Source organism: Verticillium dahliae, genomic scaffold (genome assembly GCF_000150675.1).
Source record: "Verticillium dahliae VdLs.17 supercont1.4 genomic scaffold, whole genome shotgun sequence".
Lineage (NCBI taxonomy): Eukaryota > Fungi > Ascomycota > Sordariomycetes > Glomerellales > Plectosphaerellaceae > Verticillium > Verticillium dahliae.
Genome location: NW_009276925.1, coordinates 490774 through 507901, shown reverse-complemented (window position 1 = coordinate 507901; position 17128 = coordinate 490774). Strand labels below are relative to the sequence as shown.

The 17128-nt window shown below is 56.4% G+C and overlaps 9 protein-coding genes across 9 annotated transcripts; 4 read left to right on the top strand and 5 right to left on the bottom strand.

Moving 5' to 3' along the window:
• Positions 1–114: 114 nt before the first annotated feature.
• VDAG_02499 (uncharacterized protein) lies at positions 115–856 on the bottom strand (the record flags this gene model as incomplete). Its single annotated transcript, XM_009653152.1, has 3 exons — positions 115–477; positions 590–632; positions 747–856. 3 exons carry the CDS (start codon positions 854–856, stop codon positions 115–117), a joined length of 516 nt encoding a protein of 171 aa, XP_009651447.1.
• Positions 857–2468: 1612 nt separating this feature from the next.
• VDAG_02498 (abscisic acid ABA receptor) lies at positions 2469–3755 on the top strand (the record flags this gene model as incomplete). Its single annotated transcript, XM_009653151.1, has 2 exons — positions 2469–3484; positions 3542–3755. 2 exons carry the CDS (start codon positions 2469–2471, stop codon positions 3753–3755), a joined length of 1230 nt encoding a protein of 409 aa, XP_009651446.1.
• Positions 3756–4312: 557 nt separating this feature from the next.
• On the bottom strand, positions 4313–6424 carry VDAG_02497 (RING-9 protein; the record flags this gene model as incomplete). The annotated part of the gene is made up of 2 exons (XM_009653150.1): positions 4313–4616; positions 4671–6424. The coding sequence occupies 2 exons, from the start codon at positions 6422–6424 to the stop codon at positions 4313–4315; spliced, it is 2058 nt and encodes a 685-aa protein (XP_009651445.1).
• Positions 6425–7587: 1163 nt separating this feature from the next.
• VDAG_02496 (uncharacterized protein) lies at positions 7588–9015 on the bottom strand (the record flags this gene model as incomplete). Its single annotated transcript, XM_009653149.1, has 2 exons — positions 7588–8793; positions 8868–9015. 2 exons carry the CDS (start codon positions 9013–9015, stop codon positions 7727–7729), a joined length of 1215 nt encoding a protein of 404 aa, XP_009651444.1. The 3' UTR covers positions 7588–7726.
• Positions 9016–9571: 556 nt separating this feature from the next.
• On the top strand, positions 9572–10414 carry VDAG_02495 (uncharacterized protein; the record flags this gene model as incomplete). The annotated part of the gene is made up of 1 exon (XM_009653148.1): positions 9572–10414. The coding sequence occupies one exon, from the start codon at positions 9572–9574 to the stop codon at positions 10412–10414; it is 843 nt and encodes a 280-aa protein (XP_009651443.1).
• A 421-nt stretch (positions 10415–10835) lies between these two features.
• On the top strand, positions 10836–11731 carry VDAG_02494 (60S ribosomal protein L37). Its single transcript, XM_009653147.1, has 4 exons — positions 10836–10855; positions 10950–11012; positions 11147–11218; positions 11307–11731. Exons 1-4 carry the CDS (start codon positions 10852–10854, stop codon positions 11459–11461), a joined length of 294 nt encoding a protein of 97 aa, XP_009651442.1. The 5' UTR covers positions 10836–10851; the 3' UTR covers positions 11462–11731.
• A 301-nt stretch (positions 11732–12032) lies between these two features.
• Positions 12033–12950, bottom strand: VDAG_02493 (uncharacterized protein; the record flags this gene model as incomplete). The annotated part of the gene is made up of 2 exons (XM_009653146.1): positions 12033–12641; positions 12705–12950. 2 exons carry the CDS (start codon positions 12948–12950, stop codon positions 12033–12035), a joined length of 855 nt encoding a protein of 284 aa, XP_009651441.1.
• Positions 12951–14347: 1397 nt separating this feature from the next.
• VDAG_02492 (DUF718 domain-containing protein) lies at positions 14348–15408 on the top strand. The gene is made up of 3 exons (XM_009653145.1): positions 14348–14395; positions 14662–14977; positions 15097–15408. The coding sequence occupies exons 2-3, from the start codon at positions 14761–14763 to the stop codon at positions 15327–15329; spliced, it is 450 nt and encodes a 149-aa protein (XP_009651440.1). The 5' UTR covers positions 14348–14395; positions 14662–14760; the 3' UTR covers positions 15330–15408.
• On the bottom strand, positions 15360–16082 carry VDAG_02491 (uncharacterized protein; the record flags this gene model as incomplete). The annotated part of the gene is made up of 2 exons (XM_009653144.1): positions 15360–15804; positions 15895–16082. 2 exons carry the CDS (start codon positions 16080–16082, stop codon positions 15360–15362), a joined length of 633 nt encoding a protein of 210 aa, XP_009651439.1.
• Positions 16083–17128: the final 1046 nt, after the last annotated feature.

Here is a 17128-nt window from a genome sequence, read left to right as displayed (position 1 = left end):
CCCCGCATAACCTCCACTTCCCAGGCAAGCCTGGCAAGCTGGATCCCAAACGAGCTCTGCCCAGAGGATCCTCCACCATCCCCCTTCCCGAAACATGACCAGATCAGGCATGGCTCATTGCCGAATAAACACGGGCATCGTGTCGAGCGGCGTCTTAACTGTAGCTGTCTGGCCGCCCTCATATTCCAGCCCCTCAGCGTCCTTCCAGCGAACACCCTCCCCAGGGAAGTAAACCTCCCGTGTTTGCTGCTTGGCCTGCAGCACCGGCGCGACAAGGTACTTGGGCCCGTACATGTACTGATCCCCGGCCCGCCAGCACTTGTCTTCGTCGGGGAAGTCGCAGAAAAGCGGCCGCATCAGGGGATCGCCATTCTCGTGCTCCGCCCGGTGCAGCTCTCGCGTGTACTCCCGCATCGACTCGCGTAGCCGGTTGGTATCCTGACTGCAGGATGCCGATACATTATGCCAACGCCCGTGCTGGAAGATGGTCCACAGGTCTTTAGACTCCGCGTCATTCTGGCTTTTGCTCTAGTCTTGGCGGAGTTGCGCTCTCTGGAGTCGACTTGCCTGGTAAAGCAGAATGCCTCACTAGTCTACCGGTGGAGAAATAGGATGCGGATGGCACACCAAAGCTGCAGGGGCTCGTCAGTAATGTAGCACTTCATCGGAAGACTGTATCATGTTTTTTCGAGCTCAGGTTCAATCCGATGAGACTAGGAAACTTCATGCTTCCTAAAGTGACGCACCATATCCACAGCCCTGAGCTGTTCCCACGCGTGATGATAAACTCATGGGAGATCCAACAGACCGTTCCGTGTCGAATAAGACGTTGAACCTGTGCACTGAAGTAGAACATTGTATGTACAGATTGTCGTCGTAATGTATGACACAACCGCTCATCCGCTGTGATCTAGCCCCCACGGAGGGATCTGTTTAGCTAACATGCCGGGAGTCGTTGCTGTCGCATCCCTGCCTGATATGCCTGTGAGACTGACCGCCGACTCGGGCGCTGCATGGTCCGATCCGACGGTTGTCTCGGACTTATCCTTGACAGCAGCTCTCTTTGAAGGATAGAAGAGGGGATGATCATCTCCAGACTGGATCAAGACAGTGTCTTGATACAATACCGATCGACCAAGTTATACAAGCCATCATACCTTCGTATCTGTGGACAACGGCGGCAGCAGCGTCGCTGTACTTTGTTCGTTTTGCACCCTGGTGTTCCTACATCGTAAGCTGAATTACATCGAAGACAGGATGAAAGCCGCACAAGACGCATCCCCTGAGGCTGAGCATGAGGACGACCTCAAGGGCCAACCTGCGCTCACTCCGAGATGCTCAGGCTGCCACAACCGCGGAGCAGGAGACACCATTGCGCCAGGCTCTTCGTGAGAACTGGAAGGCTGTGCTCTGGTCAGCTATCATCTCGTTAACCATCGTCATAAAGGGCTATAATCAAAGGCACGGCTAAAACTCTCATATTCCTACAGAGCATAGCTAATACTGCAGCTGCAGCTTGATGTTGAAAAGAATTCGGTTACCCGACCTTTCAGCGCAAATCCGGCTCATACGTACGTGTGCAAAACACTGAATATGTGTTCGAAACCCGCTGAACCCATCTAGTATCCCGAACAAGACACCTGGCAGCTCACCAGAGCATGGCAAGCCGGTTTGTAGAACGGCCCGAATGCTTGTGTCATCATTGGCGGTTTCATAAACGGATGGGCATCAGCCAAGTTTGGATACAAGGTCGTCACCCAGGCTGCCTGAGACGCAGGGCAGGACTTATGAGGAACTAGACCTACTGTTCCACGAAGAGGTCCCCGCTCGCAAGTTCAAGTTGACGCGTGTCGACCCGTATGCGGAGGGTGACCGAGGCCTAAAGAAAATTAAAGCAAAGTGTCCAGGTGAGGCGACTTTCCGTCACAGGAAAAGGGCCTCCGAGAGGCCCAAGGCAATCATTCGATAGAATTCATCCATACGTACACTGCCCGTGTCTACCCCTAAATGGTGTGCCGTGATTCCGAAATGCGGCGACAAGTGAACAATGGGATGGCACGAGAGAGAAATTAGGACCCTCGAAGCGAGCACTGGAGATGCGGGGTACCGAGTACCTGGCCAAAATCGCCTTAGGCAGGTCCGGTCACTGTGGGTTAGGGGATCTCCCCCGCTCCTTCCCCCCCTGGGTGGAGGCAAGTGCACCCCTCTTAAAGCAGGCACAGCCCAGCGAAGCAAGCAGCTTGGTTCCTTCCACAGCTTCCATAGCACATAGCACGCCGCAGGAGCCCCCCTACAAGCACTTTCCAGCTCCACATCCCCGCAATGCGCCCCGCCAAACCAACCTCACATGCATCGTGTTCTGTGGTGTGAGTCGGTCGAAGCTATCGTGACCTAGGTAGGTATCTAACATCGACGTCTTCTTGTGGGCCAGGCAAACCTCAAGTCTCCCAACAAGCCAAGGCAGCACAATGTCACAGCGACACATTGTCAATGATTTCAGCACACCACTGGACTTCCCCCATCTCAAATCTCCAGAAACCCTGCTGCTGTCCTCCCTTCAGCGCATCCTCAACTCCTCTCCTCCGCAATCCACATACACCAAGGCTCAGCTCAGCGGCCTCTTGAGCGGCCATACCGGCATCGCATATCTTTTCCTTCAAGTCGCAACCTCCCTGCCCAAGCTCCATATCCACGGGTACCCAGCGCGCCACTGGGCGCAAGCCTACATCTCTGGCGCGCGAGGCCATCTCGCCCTCGAGCCAGGGAACTGCGGGATAGCGAGTGAGATCCTTGCTCATGCCGCCGTCCGCGCCTGCATCACTAAAGATCTCGAACACGTGCGAAACTTTCTCGTCAGTTTACCGCAGGTGCTTGACGCCGGCATCGTCGATCGCCCTACGTCGCCAGGGACCGAAGGCCAGCACCCGGAGTCCCGTCAGGCAGACCCGTTCCCCACAGATCTCTTCTACGGCCGCGCAGGCGCCCTCTACCTCCTTCGTCTCATCCGTCACTGGGTCTCGCAGTCCGCGCCGCTGGTCGAATACTGGATCGTTCTCCTGACCAACCGCATCCTATCCACCGACGATGACGGCAAAGGCAACTGGCTGTGGTCCGGATCGCGCTACCTCGGCGCGGCCCACGGCGATATTGGCATCATAACCCAGTTGGTTCTCACGACGCCGCCACTGGCGCCAAGGTTGAGCGAAAGACTGGCCTCCCTGCTCAACATGCAGCTCGAAGACGGCAACTGGCCCTCCGTCGAACCCGCTGATGGCTCTCGCACGAGTTCGCCCACCGAGGAGCTCGTCCAGTGGTGCCACGGCGCGCCGGGCTTCGTGCTGTCACTCCTCTCCTTGCGTCCCTTCTTCCCCATGCTGCGAGAACGCATCGACGTCGCCATAGAAAAGGGTCGCGCCCTGACCTGGGAGCGCGGCCTCCTGCGCAAGGAGCCGAGTTTGTGCCACGGCATCCTTGGCAATGCCCTGTAAGTCCTCCCCTCATCGATGGCACACGTTGGGTCGTCGCTGACACGCACCTGTAGCATATTTCCTCCAGGCTCGCAGAGGAATCATTTCCTCCGCCTGGGCACGCCCGAAAAGGTCGCCGAGGCCCGGCGCGCCGATGCCGATGTCTTCGCGCCGGCATCGTACGGGAAGGAATGTGCCCTCCTGATGAGCTACGGACCGAGCGCCGCCTGGACGTGGATGGCGTGCCAGAGGCAAACTCCCAGATTCATCCTGTACAACGACATCTGAAAGACCATCATGTCTACTTCGATTATCGTGCGAACGTGCGTGTGTGTGTGTGCTGGCAGGGGGATAGGAGGAGGGTCATCTCGCGCGTGCGCACATATTTATACCCATGCGTAGGTCAACCACAACGCAGCCGGAGTTCTAAGTAGGTTGAGTAAAATTACAAGAAAAATCACGTTTGAGGCAGCTGGAACATGCCTGCATCGTTGACTTCAAACCTCCCGGTTCCTCTAGCACGTACGTTGTGCTAAAACTGGATAAAAAAAGGCGATGATTCATAAGACGCAAAGTCTTGTTGCTGCACCTCTAAGTTGCTGATGCTGAAAACAATGAGTCCATCCATTCCTTGGCCTTAGGACTTGTCCATGTCCAGAAGACTCCATCCCAATCATTTGTCCTTGCGAATCGACCCAGGGTATTCGGCCCCCCCATTGCGCCATGTCATGATGTGGCTGAACCAGCTATTCCCATAGAAACAAACCGCAAAAATAAGAAAAGGAAAATGAAACACTCAGTTGGAGAGTTGATCATGCCAATATTGAGAGGAGGATGTCTCTTCTTTACCGACTCCTGTTCTCATGCGAAGGATCACCAGTACGAATTGTGGCCCCGAAACTGGCGGAGAGCCTGTTGAGCCAGGCCTCGGCACGGCTTTCTCGTCTGCCTGGGCTCGGCGACAGAATGCCCTGTTCAACATCTTCGTCGCGCCCCCCCGAGCTCGATGCCTGAGCAGCATCCTCGTCATCGCTCTCGTCGTGATACGGCTCATACGTCGGCCCTGAGGATGAGCCCCGAGCGAGAGAGCGCACAACGTCGCCTTTGCAGATGGGGCATGTTCGACGGCGTGTCGTCAGCCACGGTGTGCTTTGAACCTGTCAGCAATGTGCAAGTGCGTCGTGGCGTAACATCTTTACTTACATGCAGTCCGCATGGAACTCATGGCCGCAGGGCAAGCTCATAACCTGGCTGACTCCATTCTCATATTCCTCCAGACAGACCACGCATTCGACCTGGCGGCCCATGTATTTCTTCCATTGACTAGGAGTGCTGCCCAAAGCCTTCTCTCTCTCGGAGCGCGCCGCAGTGGTCGGCGTAGGGATGTTAGCTGCAGAGGTTGGGGCCAAATGGCTCTCCGAGACCGAAAGCTCCCCAGAACTCTGGAAGCGGAGGGCGGTGGGTCTATCAGAAACCTGCTGCAGAAGGGGTGTCGTAGGGCAAGATGATACTGGTGAGGGGGACCTGGGTGTGTGAATGGGCGAGGGAGCAACCGTGTGATATGTTCGCACGGGAAGCTGCTCAACGACGGACTTGGGAGCCCTCCATCTTCGGCGGCGAAGGCGGGCTCGCAAAATGAGGATCGCATACACAAATGTCAATGTGACAAGCGGGCTGATGACCAGAACCAAGAGTGTATCAAAGAAGGGCGTTCCGTTATCTGATGGCGTGATTGTAACCCATAGACCATCGTGCGCCTGCAAGCTGCCCGCCTCTGGAGCATGTAGTTTCGGCATCGGTATGTCGCCGGTGGCCGTGTGTGCCAACTTGCCGTCGGTTCCACCGAACAGCACCGAGACCATGTTTTCCTTTTCGCTTTGATGTTGGCTATCGTCGTATTGTCCGACAGCTGATGCGAGGGGCTCAGAGTAGGATGCATCCACAGCTTCGGTCTGCTCGTCGTCCCAGCCGAAAAGTCTGCGTAACCAGTGCGTTCCGGCAGGGGAGAACGAACCTCCCCTAGTAAGGTCACTCTTGAGGTGTCGCGGTCGGAACTTGCGAGTGCTCTCGACCTTGCTGGAGTGCAGGCGCCTTTTATCTGTGGACTGAGGAACCCTAAACGGATAAGCTTCCTCATCCTCGCCATCTCCAATAACCAAGCTCCCCACATGGGCGAGGGAAGACAGAATCCGTGCAGTGGTTCGTGCTGTGAAGACCGAGGGAATGGTCACATTTGAGGTGTCCCCCCTAGCAAACATCTGGATGAGGGGTCCTCCTTTTTGGCTGTCTCCCACAATGAGAGCGGAGGCACCCCTTCGTTGTGCCCACATGACTTTCTCCAGAAAACCACAACCGCCGCGACTGAGTAGTACGATGCTTCCAGAGATGTCGGCGGATTGGCGAGGCGGGTAGACACGGGCGTGGACTGCGTTTGCCGCACGAGCGTCATTGCGTGACCTGGACCCGACGAAGGGCTGCAGCAGGTGCTCATCGGCATCGTCGAGGCCATCAAGGCTCCTCGTTGCGCCTACATCGGGGTTTGTGAGGCCTGCGCCAGGTCTCGTAAAATGCCATCCAGGTATATCGCTGCAGCCGAGCTCGGTTCCGCCGATGGTGTCTTCGTACTCGTCGCCAAAGTCATCGTCGTCAAGGAATGCGCTCCCGATCCACAAGCGGCCACTGAGGCCGTGGTGGGGCAGCAGGGGCCCAAATGCGGCGGGCTGTGCCGGAAACAACGTGCTGTTGTCATCGGTCAAACTGATGACAGCATTCGGACTGAAAAGCGAAAAGCCTGAGTTGAATGAAAAAAAGCTTGATACAGAGTTCGTTGGCATGCCCGACATGTCGGCGGATAGCGCGGGTTTGGGTCGCTGTGCGATGGAAGTGATCGACCGACAGAAGAGGAACAGGCACGCGACGAAGAAGAGGACGAGGATAAGGATCCGTGGGGTACGCATAATGACGGTAGGCTGGCTGTTCGGGCGACACAGGTGCGAAAGAGAAGAAGGCTTCGAATCAGGTGGTACGAGGGATGCGCAAGGCAGCTCACGCCGGCAGGAGAGATAATGAGTCGGGGCGCGCGCAGTGCCGAAGAAAGACGCCGGAATCGAAGGTGAAGCTTGAAGAAACTGGTTGACAGAGCTCGCCGCCCGTCTCGCAGCTACCTGAAAGGCGGAAGAGGCCGTATCATGTGTGGTTCATGAGATCTAGGAGGTAACAAGATTCGGAGCAAATGCTTGCGAGTCGGCCTTCTATCGCGATGGGGTGTTGGGACGGGATGAGGTGGAAGAGGAGGAAACAAAGCAGTGAGTCGACCGAGTCGAATGGACGAACGAGGACGTCACATCTCACACCATGACCACCCGACCCAGGCACTTGTTGCTCATGCTCATCCGACAAAGGCCGGGTCTTGGGAAGAGGGTGCGGTACCTACAACAGAGTGTGGCGTGGTATGCCTAGCCTGGTCGCTGGCCACTGCTATCGACTGGGCACGCGCTGTTGGTCACGCTGGATGCGGCAGGCAGTACCAGACCCATGCCGGGGGGCACCTGGCAGCTCAGGCCCTGGCCGCAGGGGCGGGACCGAAGGAGGCGTCATGACGGTCACAATGGTCGTGCTCCGACTGCTCCTCCTTCTCATGCCCTTTTCCCCTCACCTGAGCCCCCCACCAGGCTTAGTCCGGCCCCCCTCAATGTCTCCACCAGGTCAAGCCAGGCCAGGCAGGACGGGGGCCCTCGACGAAGGTACTTTAGGGGACTGGAAAGCGCTGTGGCATGCTGCATCATGCGCTGGCGAACCCCGCTATGCAGGCTTGGCTGTGCTACCAGGATCACATGAGGAACGAAGAAATATGACGGATCTTTCTTTGACATCTTTGTCTCCTACACATGCATTAGTAGCTAGCCTTTGTCTCCAGACACCGGACATATCTGTACAAGCTGTCAATTGAGTTTTACGCGTCTACGACGTCAACTCTTCCAACCCGTGCGTATCTGATCACCTCGCACAGCTTGCACAGGGGTTGACTCCTGGTCGAGACATTGTGTCTGACTAGCTATAGCCTTCTCATCACGGGACGTGCTCCAGCTACCTAGTGTCGGTAGACTCGTAAACGAAACAATAGGTTCGTTTGATAGGTGCATGCATTTGCTCCTCCTCACCTGTATTCCTAACTCCTGGATGGTGTGTCCAACGCCTGCGATGCTATTCAGGTCATTCCGTCGTGCAATACTCGTATGTTCTGGCCTCCTTTTAGCCGACTAATTATCTTCGGAGAAGAGCCCCTTGAGCCCTCCATCCTTGCCCCGGTCCCATTCACGTTTCTCTCCAGCCTTGGTCCACTTGACGTCGGCTTCATTGCGCTCACCGCCACGCTTCCACTTGTTGATCTCCTCATCCCCAAAACCCGCGGCCCGCAGCCTCTGCTCCTGGCTTTGCTGCCATTTCTGCCTGTCTCTGAAAGTCTCGACAGCCTCCTCCCAGCTGTCTGTCGTCTCATCCATCTCCACGTCAGCTTTTGGGTCGTAGCTCGCATCAAAATGCTTGTCCATTGCAGATGAACCCGTCTGAAAACCTCGTCCTCGTGTGCGGATTGGGGGAGGCGGCGCCGGCCCAACAATGTCGTCCAAGGGGTCCGAATCTGACAGTGCTTCGTCTTTCAAATCACGTCTTGAGCTCTGAGACTTCAGTCGCCCTTCGCCATGTCGTCGCTCTCTTTCGGGTCGCTCTGATGCCCGGTCGCTCTTCGATCCAGGATTGCGAGCATTGCCATGGGCCGGGCTTTTACCGCGTGAAGTCCTGTGGTGCTTTGATATACGGTCTTCGGCAGTCTGAGTTCTAGAGCGGCCTTTATCGGAGCGGCGCGCTTTTGAGTCTGCGCCACCTTCGTTCAATGGCGTGCGAGATCGGTGACGGCGCCGGCTGCTTCTGTCTTCTGGGGACAGGGATCTTTGGCGGCGGTAGCTGCTTCGCTTCCGCTGGCTCTCGCGCTCTACATCGGGCTCGCGCTCGTCCTGCCGTCGCCGCCGTTTGCTGTCATCTTGGTCCGGTGATGCGCTGCGGCCATCTCGATGGCGCCTTCGAGACGACGTAGAAGTCGAGTCTCGTTTTGATGTTGTATCTGTCGACCTCCGTGAGCTGACCGCTTTCGTATCCGCCTTGCGACCGCCCAATATGGTCAAGATATCGCCCATCTGTCGGCGTCGGACATCTTGTGGCGCTGCGCTTTTGCGCTTTTGTCGCTCCTCCGTCTTCTCGAGCGCTTTCAGGCGCGCCTGCGACTCGGCGGTTTCTTTCGCAAGGAGATTCGCATTGTGCCGGTCGGTGTCTTTGATGATGTGTTGCAAGAATCGTTTGTTTGGCTTCAGCTTGTTGGCAGGCCTGTCGCTGTCAGACGGTGACTCTCCGAGTAGGATAGACGGCCAACGAACTTCTTCTCGGCGCGGAATGCTTCCAACCCCACGCTCGAGTATTTCAATGAGCAGTCTGCTGCTTCTTTCGCAAGCACCTCCGCCAGGTAGTCGTCTGTGAGGATGTCGTCATTGGGCATTGCTGCTGCAAAACAGTGGGTGATGTGTAAGTATTGTCGGGAGGTGGGGGCAGTGATCGAGTCCGCTCGAGGACAGAGTCGTAATTTGTAGCGTATCGATGGTTTCCAATGTGACGGATGATTTCTGCCCATGTGTGAACAAAACAGCCTGGGGCAAACAGGTTGATTCAAGACTTCAAGTCGTGGTGGTCAAGCGGCTCGCTCCACTCTTGATGCAGGAAGAAGACCAGCAGCCTCCCGTGTGGGTCAGGGTCCATGCAGTCTGCGACTGAGTCCAGGAAGAGGAATTGATAGCGATAAGGTTCCCGCGCTTGTCCCAATAGGGGAATGCCTGAACAACAAAACGATGACATCGGGAGCCCGCGATCGCGGTCTAATATTCGATTGTCAACTCCCGCGCCCCAGACGTCAGCGCGCACCCCCTTCGCCATATCACCAGTGACATGCGCGGTTCCCTTCCAACGAAACACCAGTTTTGAATACACTTGCTTTTCCAATTTTGTCAAGACACTTCAAGCTTCAAGATCCACAACTCACGCGCCAAGTCATCCATACAATGACCACTATCGATGCAGACGACATCCTCGAGAAGCTGGAGGCGCTTGAGCGCAACAGCGAAATCTCAATCATCAAGCTGAGCGAGCCGATCTCGAGCGCCTACTCTCAAGATGCACGACCAAGAACGTCCGATGCATCCAACGCCTCCCTGGACGCACCGACGCCGGCCAGCCTCGACGCGGACCTCCAACATTACAAAGAGCTCTTCTCCAAATTACGATTCTCCTACGTTGAGCAGGTCACCAAAGAAAAGTTCATTCGCGCCATCGTTGGAGACCCGCCTCATATTGTAACGCCGCAGGAAAACCTGGAGTTGGAGAAACAGAATTTGGCGGCTAAGACGCAGCTCAAGGCCCTCAAGATTGAGGTTGCTGACATGGTGGCCGAGTTGGAGAAAAGAGGCCGTGATTTGAGCCAACGATACGACACTGTTCGGGTCGAGAAAGTAAAGCTGCAGGAACTTCCTGGTCAAATTGAGGGGCTAGAGAGTCGGATCGCAGAACTGAAGGAGACGCAACAGCCCGGCACGAACCCGTACATCAATCTGCCACTCGCCAAGACGCTTGAACTGCTGGATGACAAGCGGCGTCGGCAGAAGGAGCTGGATCGTGAACTTGAGCAGCTTCAGTCCAAGGTACCGAGGAAGAGGAAAGAGGTGGAAAGGTTAGAAGCTGAGTTGCAACCTCTAGAAGTCAAGAAGCAGACCAGCACCACCGCTGCGAAGGATGCAAAGCGGCGAAAAGAGGCCGCACTGGGCGGTGTGGAGGATGACTTGGAGGAGCGTGGCCGATGGCTGAGGGCCACCGAAGCGGCCCTCACCAATATGCTCGAGTTGAAATGATGAACTGTGGGGAACGACGAGCTGCACGATTGTACGACTATGTTTATGACTTTGGGGGCGCTCTCAGGGGAGTCAAGGCGTATGGAATCTATGAAATGGGTGGCATCAGGCTGGGAGGTCTACATGGGTTTGACTCGGGATTTGCAAGTGACCTCCCTCAAGTTGGCAATACACTCCTGCTTTGACCCCTGCGACAAGTAATTGGTCCGTGCTCAGCTAGCTCTCGGTATATGTCCGGCTAAACTTCCGCCGATCACTCCAATGCTGCAAGAGAAGCGCGGCCCCCACACCGGCCTCCCCACGTGACTCAAAAGCCCCGCCGAATTGTGCGCCCTCGCTTACCCTAGCCCTCGAAATTTCATGCTGCGCTCGATTTTGAGACTGAACATCAATCGTCAAGCAACCACCTTCACCGTCGACATCTCAACACCGCCAAGATGAGTACGTACGCCCGAGACGCTGTACGAGCAGCAGCACGCAGATATTCCATAACGATTCTGCGATTGACTGAACCGCTGGCTGACTTTTCCCGTAGCGAAGGGTACTTCCTCGTTCGGTAAGAGGCACAACAAGACGCACGTTCTGTGCCGTCGTTGCGGTACGTTTATCCTTCTCGACCCGACTCCGGATATCGACGCCACAAACACCGATCACGACGACGGAGACTGGACGATTTCTGGGGAAAGAGTCAAATCGATTGGGACTGTGCGGAAGACTGATGATGGGATTTAGGCCGCCGCTCCCTCCACGTCCAGAAGCACACTTGCGCCTCGTGCGGTTACCCCTCGGCCAAGACTCGCAAGTGTACGTTCCCCACGATTGTCGACGCGAACCGCTACTCAGCGGAGGCCCCGATGCCCACGAAGAATTGATAACTGACTGGAGGAAACAGACAACTGGTCTGAGAAGGCCAAGCGGAGAAAGACCACCGGCACCGGCCGCATGCGCTCGCTCGCCGACGTTTCCCGACGATTCAAGAACGGCTTCCAGACCGGTGGCCCCAAGGGTGCTCGCGGTGCCGCCAACCCCAACCCTTCCAAGGAATAAATTCGTCTTGTTTGGTACGCAGAGGACGACGGAAAAGAAAACCCCGGGGGGTCGACCTTGAAGGGGAACTCTTGGGGCAATGCATGCATAGGGACGGTCTAAGGGGTGTTAAAGCGTGAACGAAACGCCGGAACTCGAGGTCACTGGGCTGGACGGATTCCGACAGGCTTTGCTTTAGGGATATGGACTCCAGCAAGGTCGCAATCACAATGCCATTCTGACGCTTGCGCTGTCGATGAGTCGTGCGGGCGGTTTATGAGGAAGAGGGGTCAACTGACCGCCGCATGCACACTTTCAATCTGTCGTTCGAGGAGTGATTTCATCTCCTCGGCGTTATTGAACTGGCCATCCGTGACGCGAGTTCAGACGAGCTCCTCGCCAGATACCAAACCCAGAGGATCTCCAAGTTCTTTCTGTCCCACCACAGCCTGTGACGTGTATTTTGAGAGACAATATTTTGGGAGACAAGGTTTGTTCTGTGATGTTTCAATCTGCATCATTGATCGAATTTTGCCTATTTCAGTACCTGGGGTATCATGATATTCCACCACAAACTCCGGCTGATCTCCCTTCATTGGCCTCTGTGGAAGACTTTGACGCTCCCGTCCCCTCCCACAAAGTAAAGGAATTCCGCCTCTTCAACCTCCCGATCTACGCCGTCATCTCCCCCACCGCCCGTGATCCTCATAACGCCGCTCACGTCACTCGCGCCTCCGGTGTCCAGCAATCTCAAGCTCACCACGATTTCAGCCGTGTGCGCAAGCGCCAGCACGAACCCGGCATGCCCCCTCTCCAGTCCTGTCCCCTGCGCAGCGATGAGCGGTTCGTCCGCCGCTACGGCCATGACTGACGCATGTACCTTCTCCTGAACGTCCAGAAGCACACCACGTAGCGCAAGCCCCGTCACGGCATCAGGCCCCTCCGTGATGTCCGCCGTTGCAGCAAGAAGCAGGTCCGGCTGGTCGATGATGACTATAGTCTTCGCAGGGTTGGCGCCGCGGCCTCCCGCTACATCGGCCACGGCACCCAGCAGCTCGTTGCGCAGGTCTGAGAGTTTGGGGCTGCGGAGGGTGCGGAAGCCCTTGCGGGCGGCTTCTACTGGGAGCGGTGTGAAAAGATTTGTGAGACCGTCGACGAAGGCGAAACGACCGGCGCGAGCCAAAGACTCAAGGTCCAAGCCCTAGAGCACTGTCAGTGAATGCAGTTACCAAGATAGTTCTGGGAAGGTGAGATGAAGACTGACTAGCTTGCCTGCGCCGTCTTTCCAAAATGTGAAGTCTCGCATGAAGCTGACGAGCACGACATTGGTCTCGCCTGTCTCTTCGGCTGATTCTTGAGGCTGGGCTGTCTTCTTTTGCAGGTGGGAGTAAAGGTAGCGCAGAATGAGCCAGTTCGTGCTAGCGCCCAAGACGTTCGTGAGGAGTATACTGCTATGTTCTGGCGGGAGGGCCAGGTAGGGCTCGAGAAGATGAGGGATACGCGTCGCCATGGTCACTTCCCGTGTTCTGTAAGAAACACAGCAATGTACAAGGTTCTTGAGGGAGTCCTTGCTGCCTTGGTTGTTGGCACTTTGTAGCCTCTTCACACCTCAGATGGATGTCGTCGACAGTTGGAGCTCAAGTTTTCGACCCCAACGAAGTGAAAAGACGCTGGTGTACCACACAGCAAGCCTGTGGGGCAATGGTTGTCCCGTCGAAAAAGGGCCAAACGATCTCGTCCATGTCGACTCCGGTGCTCTTTGCCAGGACAAAAAGCCCCCAAGCGCAAATTGAAATACGCCCGTCATCAATTTTCTTGTCTGAAGCGACTACATTCAAGCATGATGTGAGTAGCAGTTGTGCGTTGCTGTTTCGTGGCATGTAGGAATCAAAGGCGCCCAACCCATGAGGATCCTACCCTTCCATTTGATGGCAATCGAGAGGCGAAAGGCACTCGAATTCATCCTCACACAGAAAGCACTCGGTGAATCTATATCTGGAACATGAGAGATAGCTTTATCTTTGGCAGTCCATGTCATTTTGGGCGCAGCCGACACAAACATAAACACAAAGTCCCAGCCTGCACGGCTTCTCAGCGGACTACCCTGATTAGCGGATAAATCTAAGCGCACCACACAGGCGCAAGGAACGGCCAATTAGGTGCCCTGGTGTTCGGCCAAACAGGGAATTCAGGAGATCCGTGGGGGGGGGGGGGGAGTGTTACTGATGTTACTGGAAAAACCCCCCCAAAAAAAGCCGGGATGTCCGACCGGAGGAACGCACCACAGCACTACACACCAGTGAGTGGTACTGCTGGAAGCGGGATCGGACGACCAGGGCGGACGGCCCGCAGCCAGGGCCAAGATCCACGGGAAAACAGGGCGGTCGACGCGCGAAGATGCCGAGAGCGAGGCTCGGCTCACATGGAGAGGCGACGGAGTTGCTGTTTCGTTCCAGCTGGCCCTGTTCGCAGGGCCACAGCAAATTCACGCACCGTCGACAGCAGCGGGCTCGGGCGATTCTCGAGACGGCATCGGCATCAAGCACGCCTCGCGCGCGCGTCCATGTGTACCCAAACTTTGAAGCGATGTGCTGTCTGCTGCAGGGGCGGCTGACTGGCCGCCGTTCCGATCACGCAACAAGATAGTTTGCCTTGCAGAGGAGGAGGGAGGGGGAGGAAACATGCTGCGTCTGTTCCGCGCCTGCGACTCTGCTCTGTTCTGTGCTGCCCTGTTCTCGCGGCTGCATCTCCGTCCGTTCTGCGCGACTAAATCCGAGCTCCGTTGTCCTCTATCTCTGCACCCCGCAGTGAGCTCTCCCCATCCCTCAGGTCAGTCTGTTGGCCGAGTGAGATAGACTGCACTCTTTTATTCCCGTTTCTCTCCCTCCCAGCACATGAGCATTCCATATCACACATGCACACACGGGGAAAGTTTGAGGGTGTCACGATATCCAGGTAGGCAACAAGACACACGTCCATCGGAGGTTCCCTTGGTGAGGCGAACTACGTGGGGTCGATCGTGCCTGCCCCCCCTGCACCAGCGTGGTGACGCAGCATTGGGTGAGGAGGGGGGGACAGTTGAGCTCAACCCCGCAGTGGTTGCTGCCCGCAGCATTCTTCCACCGAAGTCTTGCCCCGGAGTATACGGGGGGGAGGAGACTCTGTCGCTAATTTGATTTCTCAACCTCACACCCGCAAGCTGATCACTCTTGTGACGCCAGATTTCTCTTAGAAAGACGAACGGCTTCAACTTGGAAGGACTTCTTCACCCCCTTCGTCCGGCCACCTCTACGCTCCTTCGACACACCCAACAGAGCAATATGATGTGGTCTCCCACTGCTGCCTCGGCTCCCACGGCGCGCCCCACCAGCCCTGAGCAGCCCGCCTCGTTCAGCGTGTCGCGACAGAAGAACCGGGGCCGCCGCATTGCCCAGATTGTCAAGCTCAAGCCTGAGTTCCTCGAGGAATACAAAAAGGTGCACGCTCATGTGTGGCCCGAGGTTCTCAAACAGATCAAGCAGTGCAACATTGAAGACTGTACGTTTGTTTCTTTCCTACTCAATCTGCCTCTGTCGTGTCCTTCCATTGTACTCTCCAATCTTCCTCTGCCCCATCCAGGTTCGGACAAATTGGAACCGACGCTAACACCACGATAGACAGCATCTTCTACGATGAGAGTTCCGGCATCCTCTTTGCGTCCATGAAGTACGTGGGATACGACTATGCCGGAGACATGGAGCGCATGAGGGAAAACCCCAAGGTCCGCGAGTGGTGGGACATGACCGATGGCTGGCAGGAGTCGCTGGTCGAAGGCGCCACCAAGAGTAACGTCGAGCCGGGCGAGCCGGGCTGGTGGAAGCCCGTCGAGGAGGTCTTTCATCTGCCATAGAGAGCGTTCCACGTAACCCTTTATTCATCTTCATTTCCAGTTGCCAAATAGACCTCCAAAGGGGCCCTTGCCATCCTGACCGCCGCCTCCACTTCCGCCACCACGTCCGCCGTGTCGACGGGCCTCATTTCGAATCCAGTCCTCGAGGAATTGGCGGTCGGCCATTTTCCTGGCGTCTTGGACCTTGGTCTGCACCTGCGCCTCTTGAGCGTCAAAGCAGAGGAGCGTCGGCACCGACGTGATCATGTAGGTCATGCCGAAGCCCGCGCTCATGATGTCGGGCGAGTCGTACTCGACGGTGCAAAAAGCGACGCCGCCCTCAGCCTCGCCAACACCGGACTCGACAAGCGATTGCAGAAGGGGAGCAACGACGCGACATGTTGAGCACCAAGATGTGGTCCACAGCGTTAGGAGGGGCGTTCTCGACGACGATGAGATCTGCTGATATGTGTAGAAATCATCTGGCTTACGGACGCTGAGCAAAGTGTTGGCAAACATCGCACAGCAAAGTGTTTTTGTCCCGGCCAGCTGGCCAATGACCAGTGACCTGAGCAAGTCAACTTACGAGGTGTATATCTGATTCTTAAGCTTGCGGTTCTGCGACGTCGAGAAGGGCGCCACGGCGGCTGAAAGGGAGATTGGGATGAGTGGCGTGCTGACAGGTCGGCCGGGGAGTTTGACGAGGGAGGAGAGGCTAGGAGCAATTCGACAGGCTCGCGGCGCAGTCAGGTGGATGAGGTGTCTCGCGTGCATGACGTCGATGAGGGTGGGAGGGTGGTGTGTCGTGTGGGTGTGTGTAGCCGCGTAAAGAGATGCGATTGAATATTGGGGAGCGTCCTCGTTGCCAGGAGCGGGCTTTGGAACCTATCGATATGGTGGACGAGATGCAGCAATCAATCACTTGGTTCGACAGTCTAGTGGATGTGTTGCACAGCGGCCGCCTGCAACGATGGAGCAAGCAGGAACGTACCCTATGGTACATGGAGGATGAAGGGAGATTGGGCGCGGGATAGCGCGGCTGAGAGAGTTCCTGCCTCAGCGCGCGGACACCTTGCACACTCAGGCTGTCACTCAAGTCACTGCACCTGTGCGGCGCGTTGTGACAGTGAGCGTCACACGGAAATATGGGGAAAAGACCCCTAACCGACCTAGGGACTAAGGTGCTGTTGCGTCATCACGCAGGGCACTTTGCACCTTGAATTCTGTGGCATCGCATATCAGAAGCAAAACCAACACCACAATGAGCATCAGCTTCCAATGAGTGGCTTGAGCCACATCTTGTGACCGCTGCTACTTCCCCACGTTCCACGTTTCCCGCGCATGAGACGCGTTGCAGACGCATCGTCGACCGTCCCATGCTGCCTACGACTCATGGAGAAGGGAGACAAAGCCAGATTTCGTAGGCTCCCAAGCGCTTGGCTTCAGCACCGCTTCCCTGGCCCACTCACCGCTGTAGCTTAAGTGGAGGGACTGATGGCACCCGACCGATCACCCTGCCCTAGCGCTGTTGCTTCATGCTCAACTCGTGTCATGGGAAGTGGCAGTCCCCTGCCAGATGTCGGTCAGCCTGAGGTCGATCTCCGTGACAGAGGCAGCCGAAGCCGAGACAGGCAGGAACACACCAACAATGGCCTGTTCTCCAAAGCTCCAGAGCTTGGGAAAGAATATGTGACGGACGGACGGGCTTGTCGACATCGTTTACCCCTACAAATACCCTCGAGATACCCGCCTCATGCAACGCGCCGACCAAGGTAGGCAGACCGACCGACCACCTCGAGTCATACCCGCCTGGAGCGTCC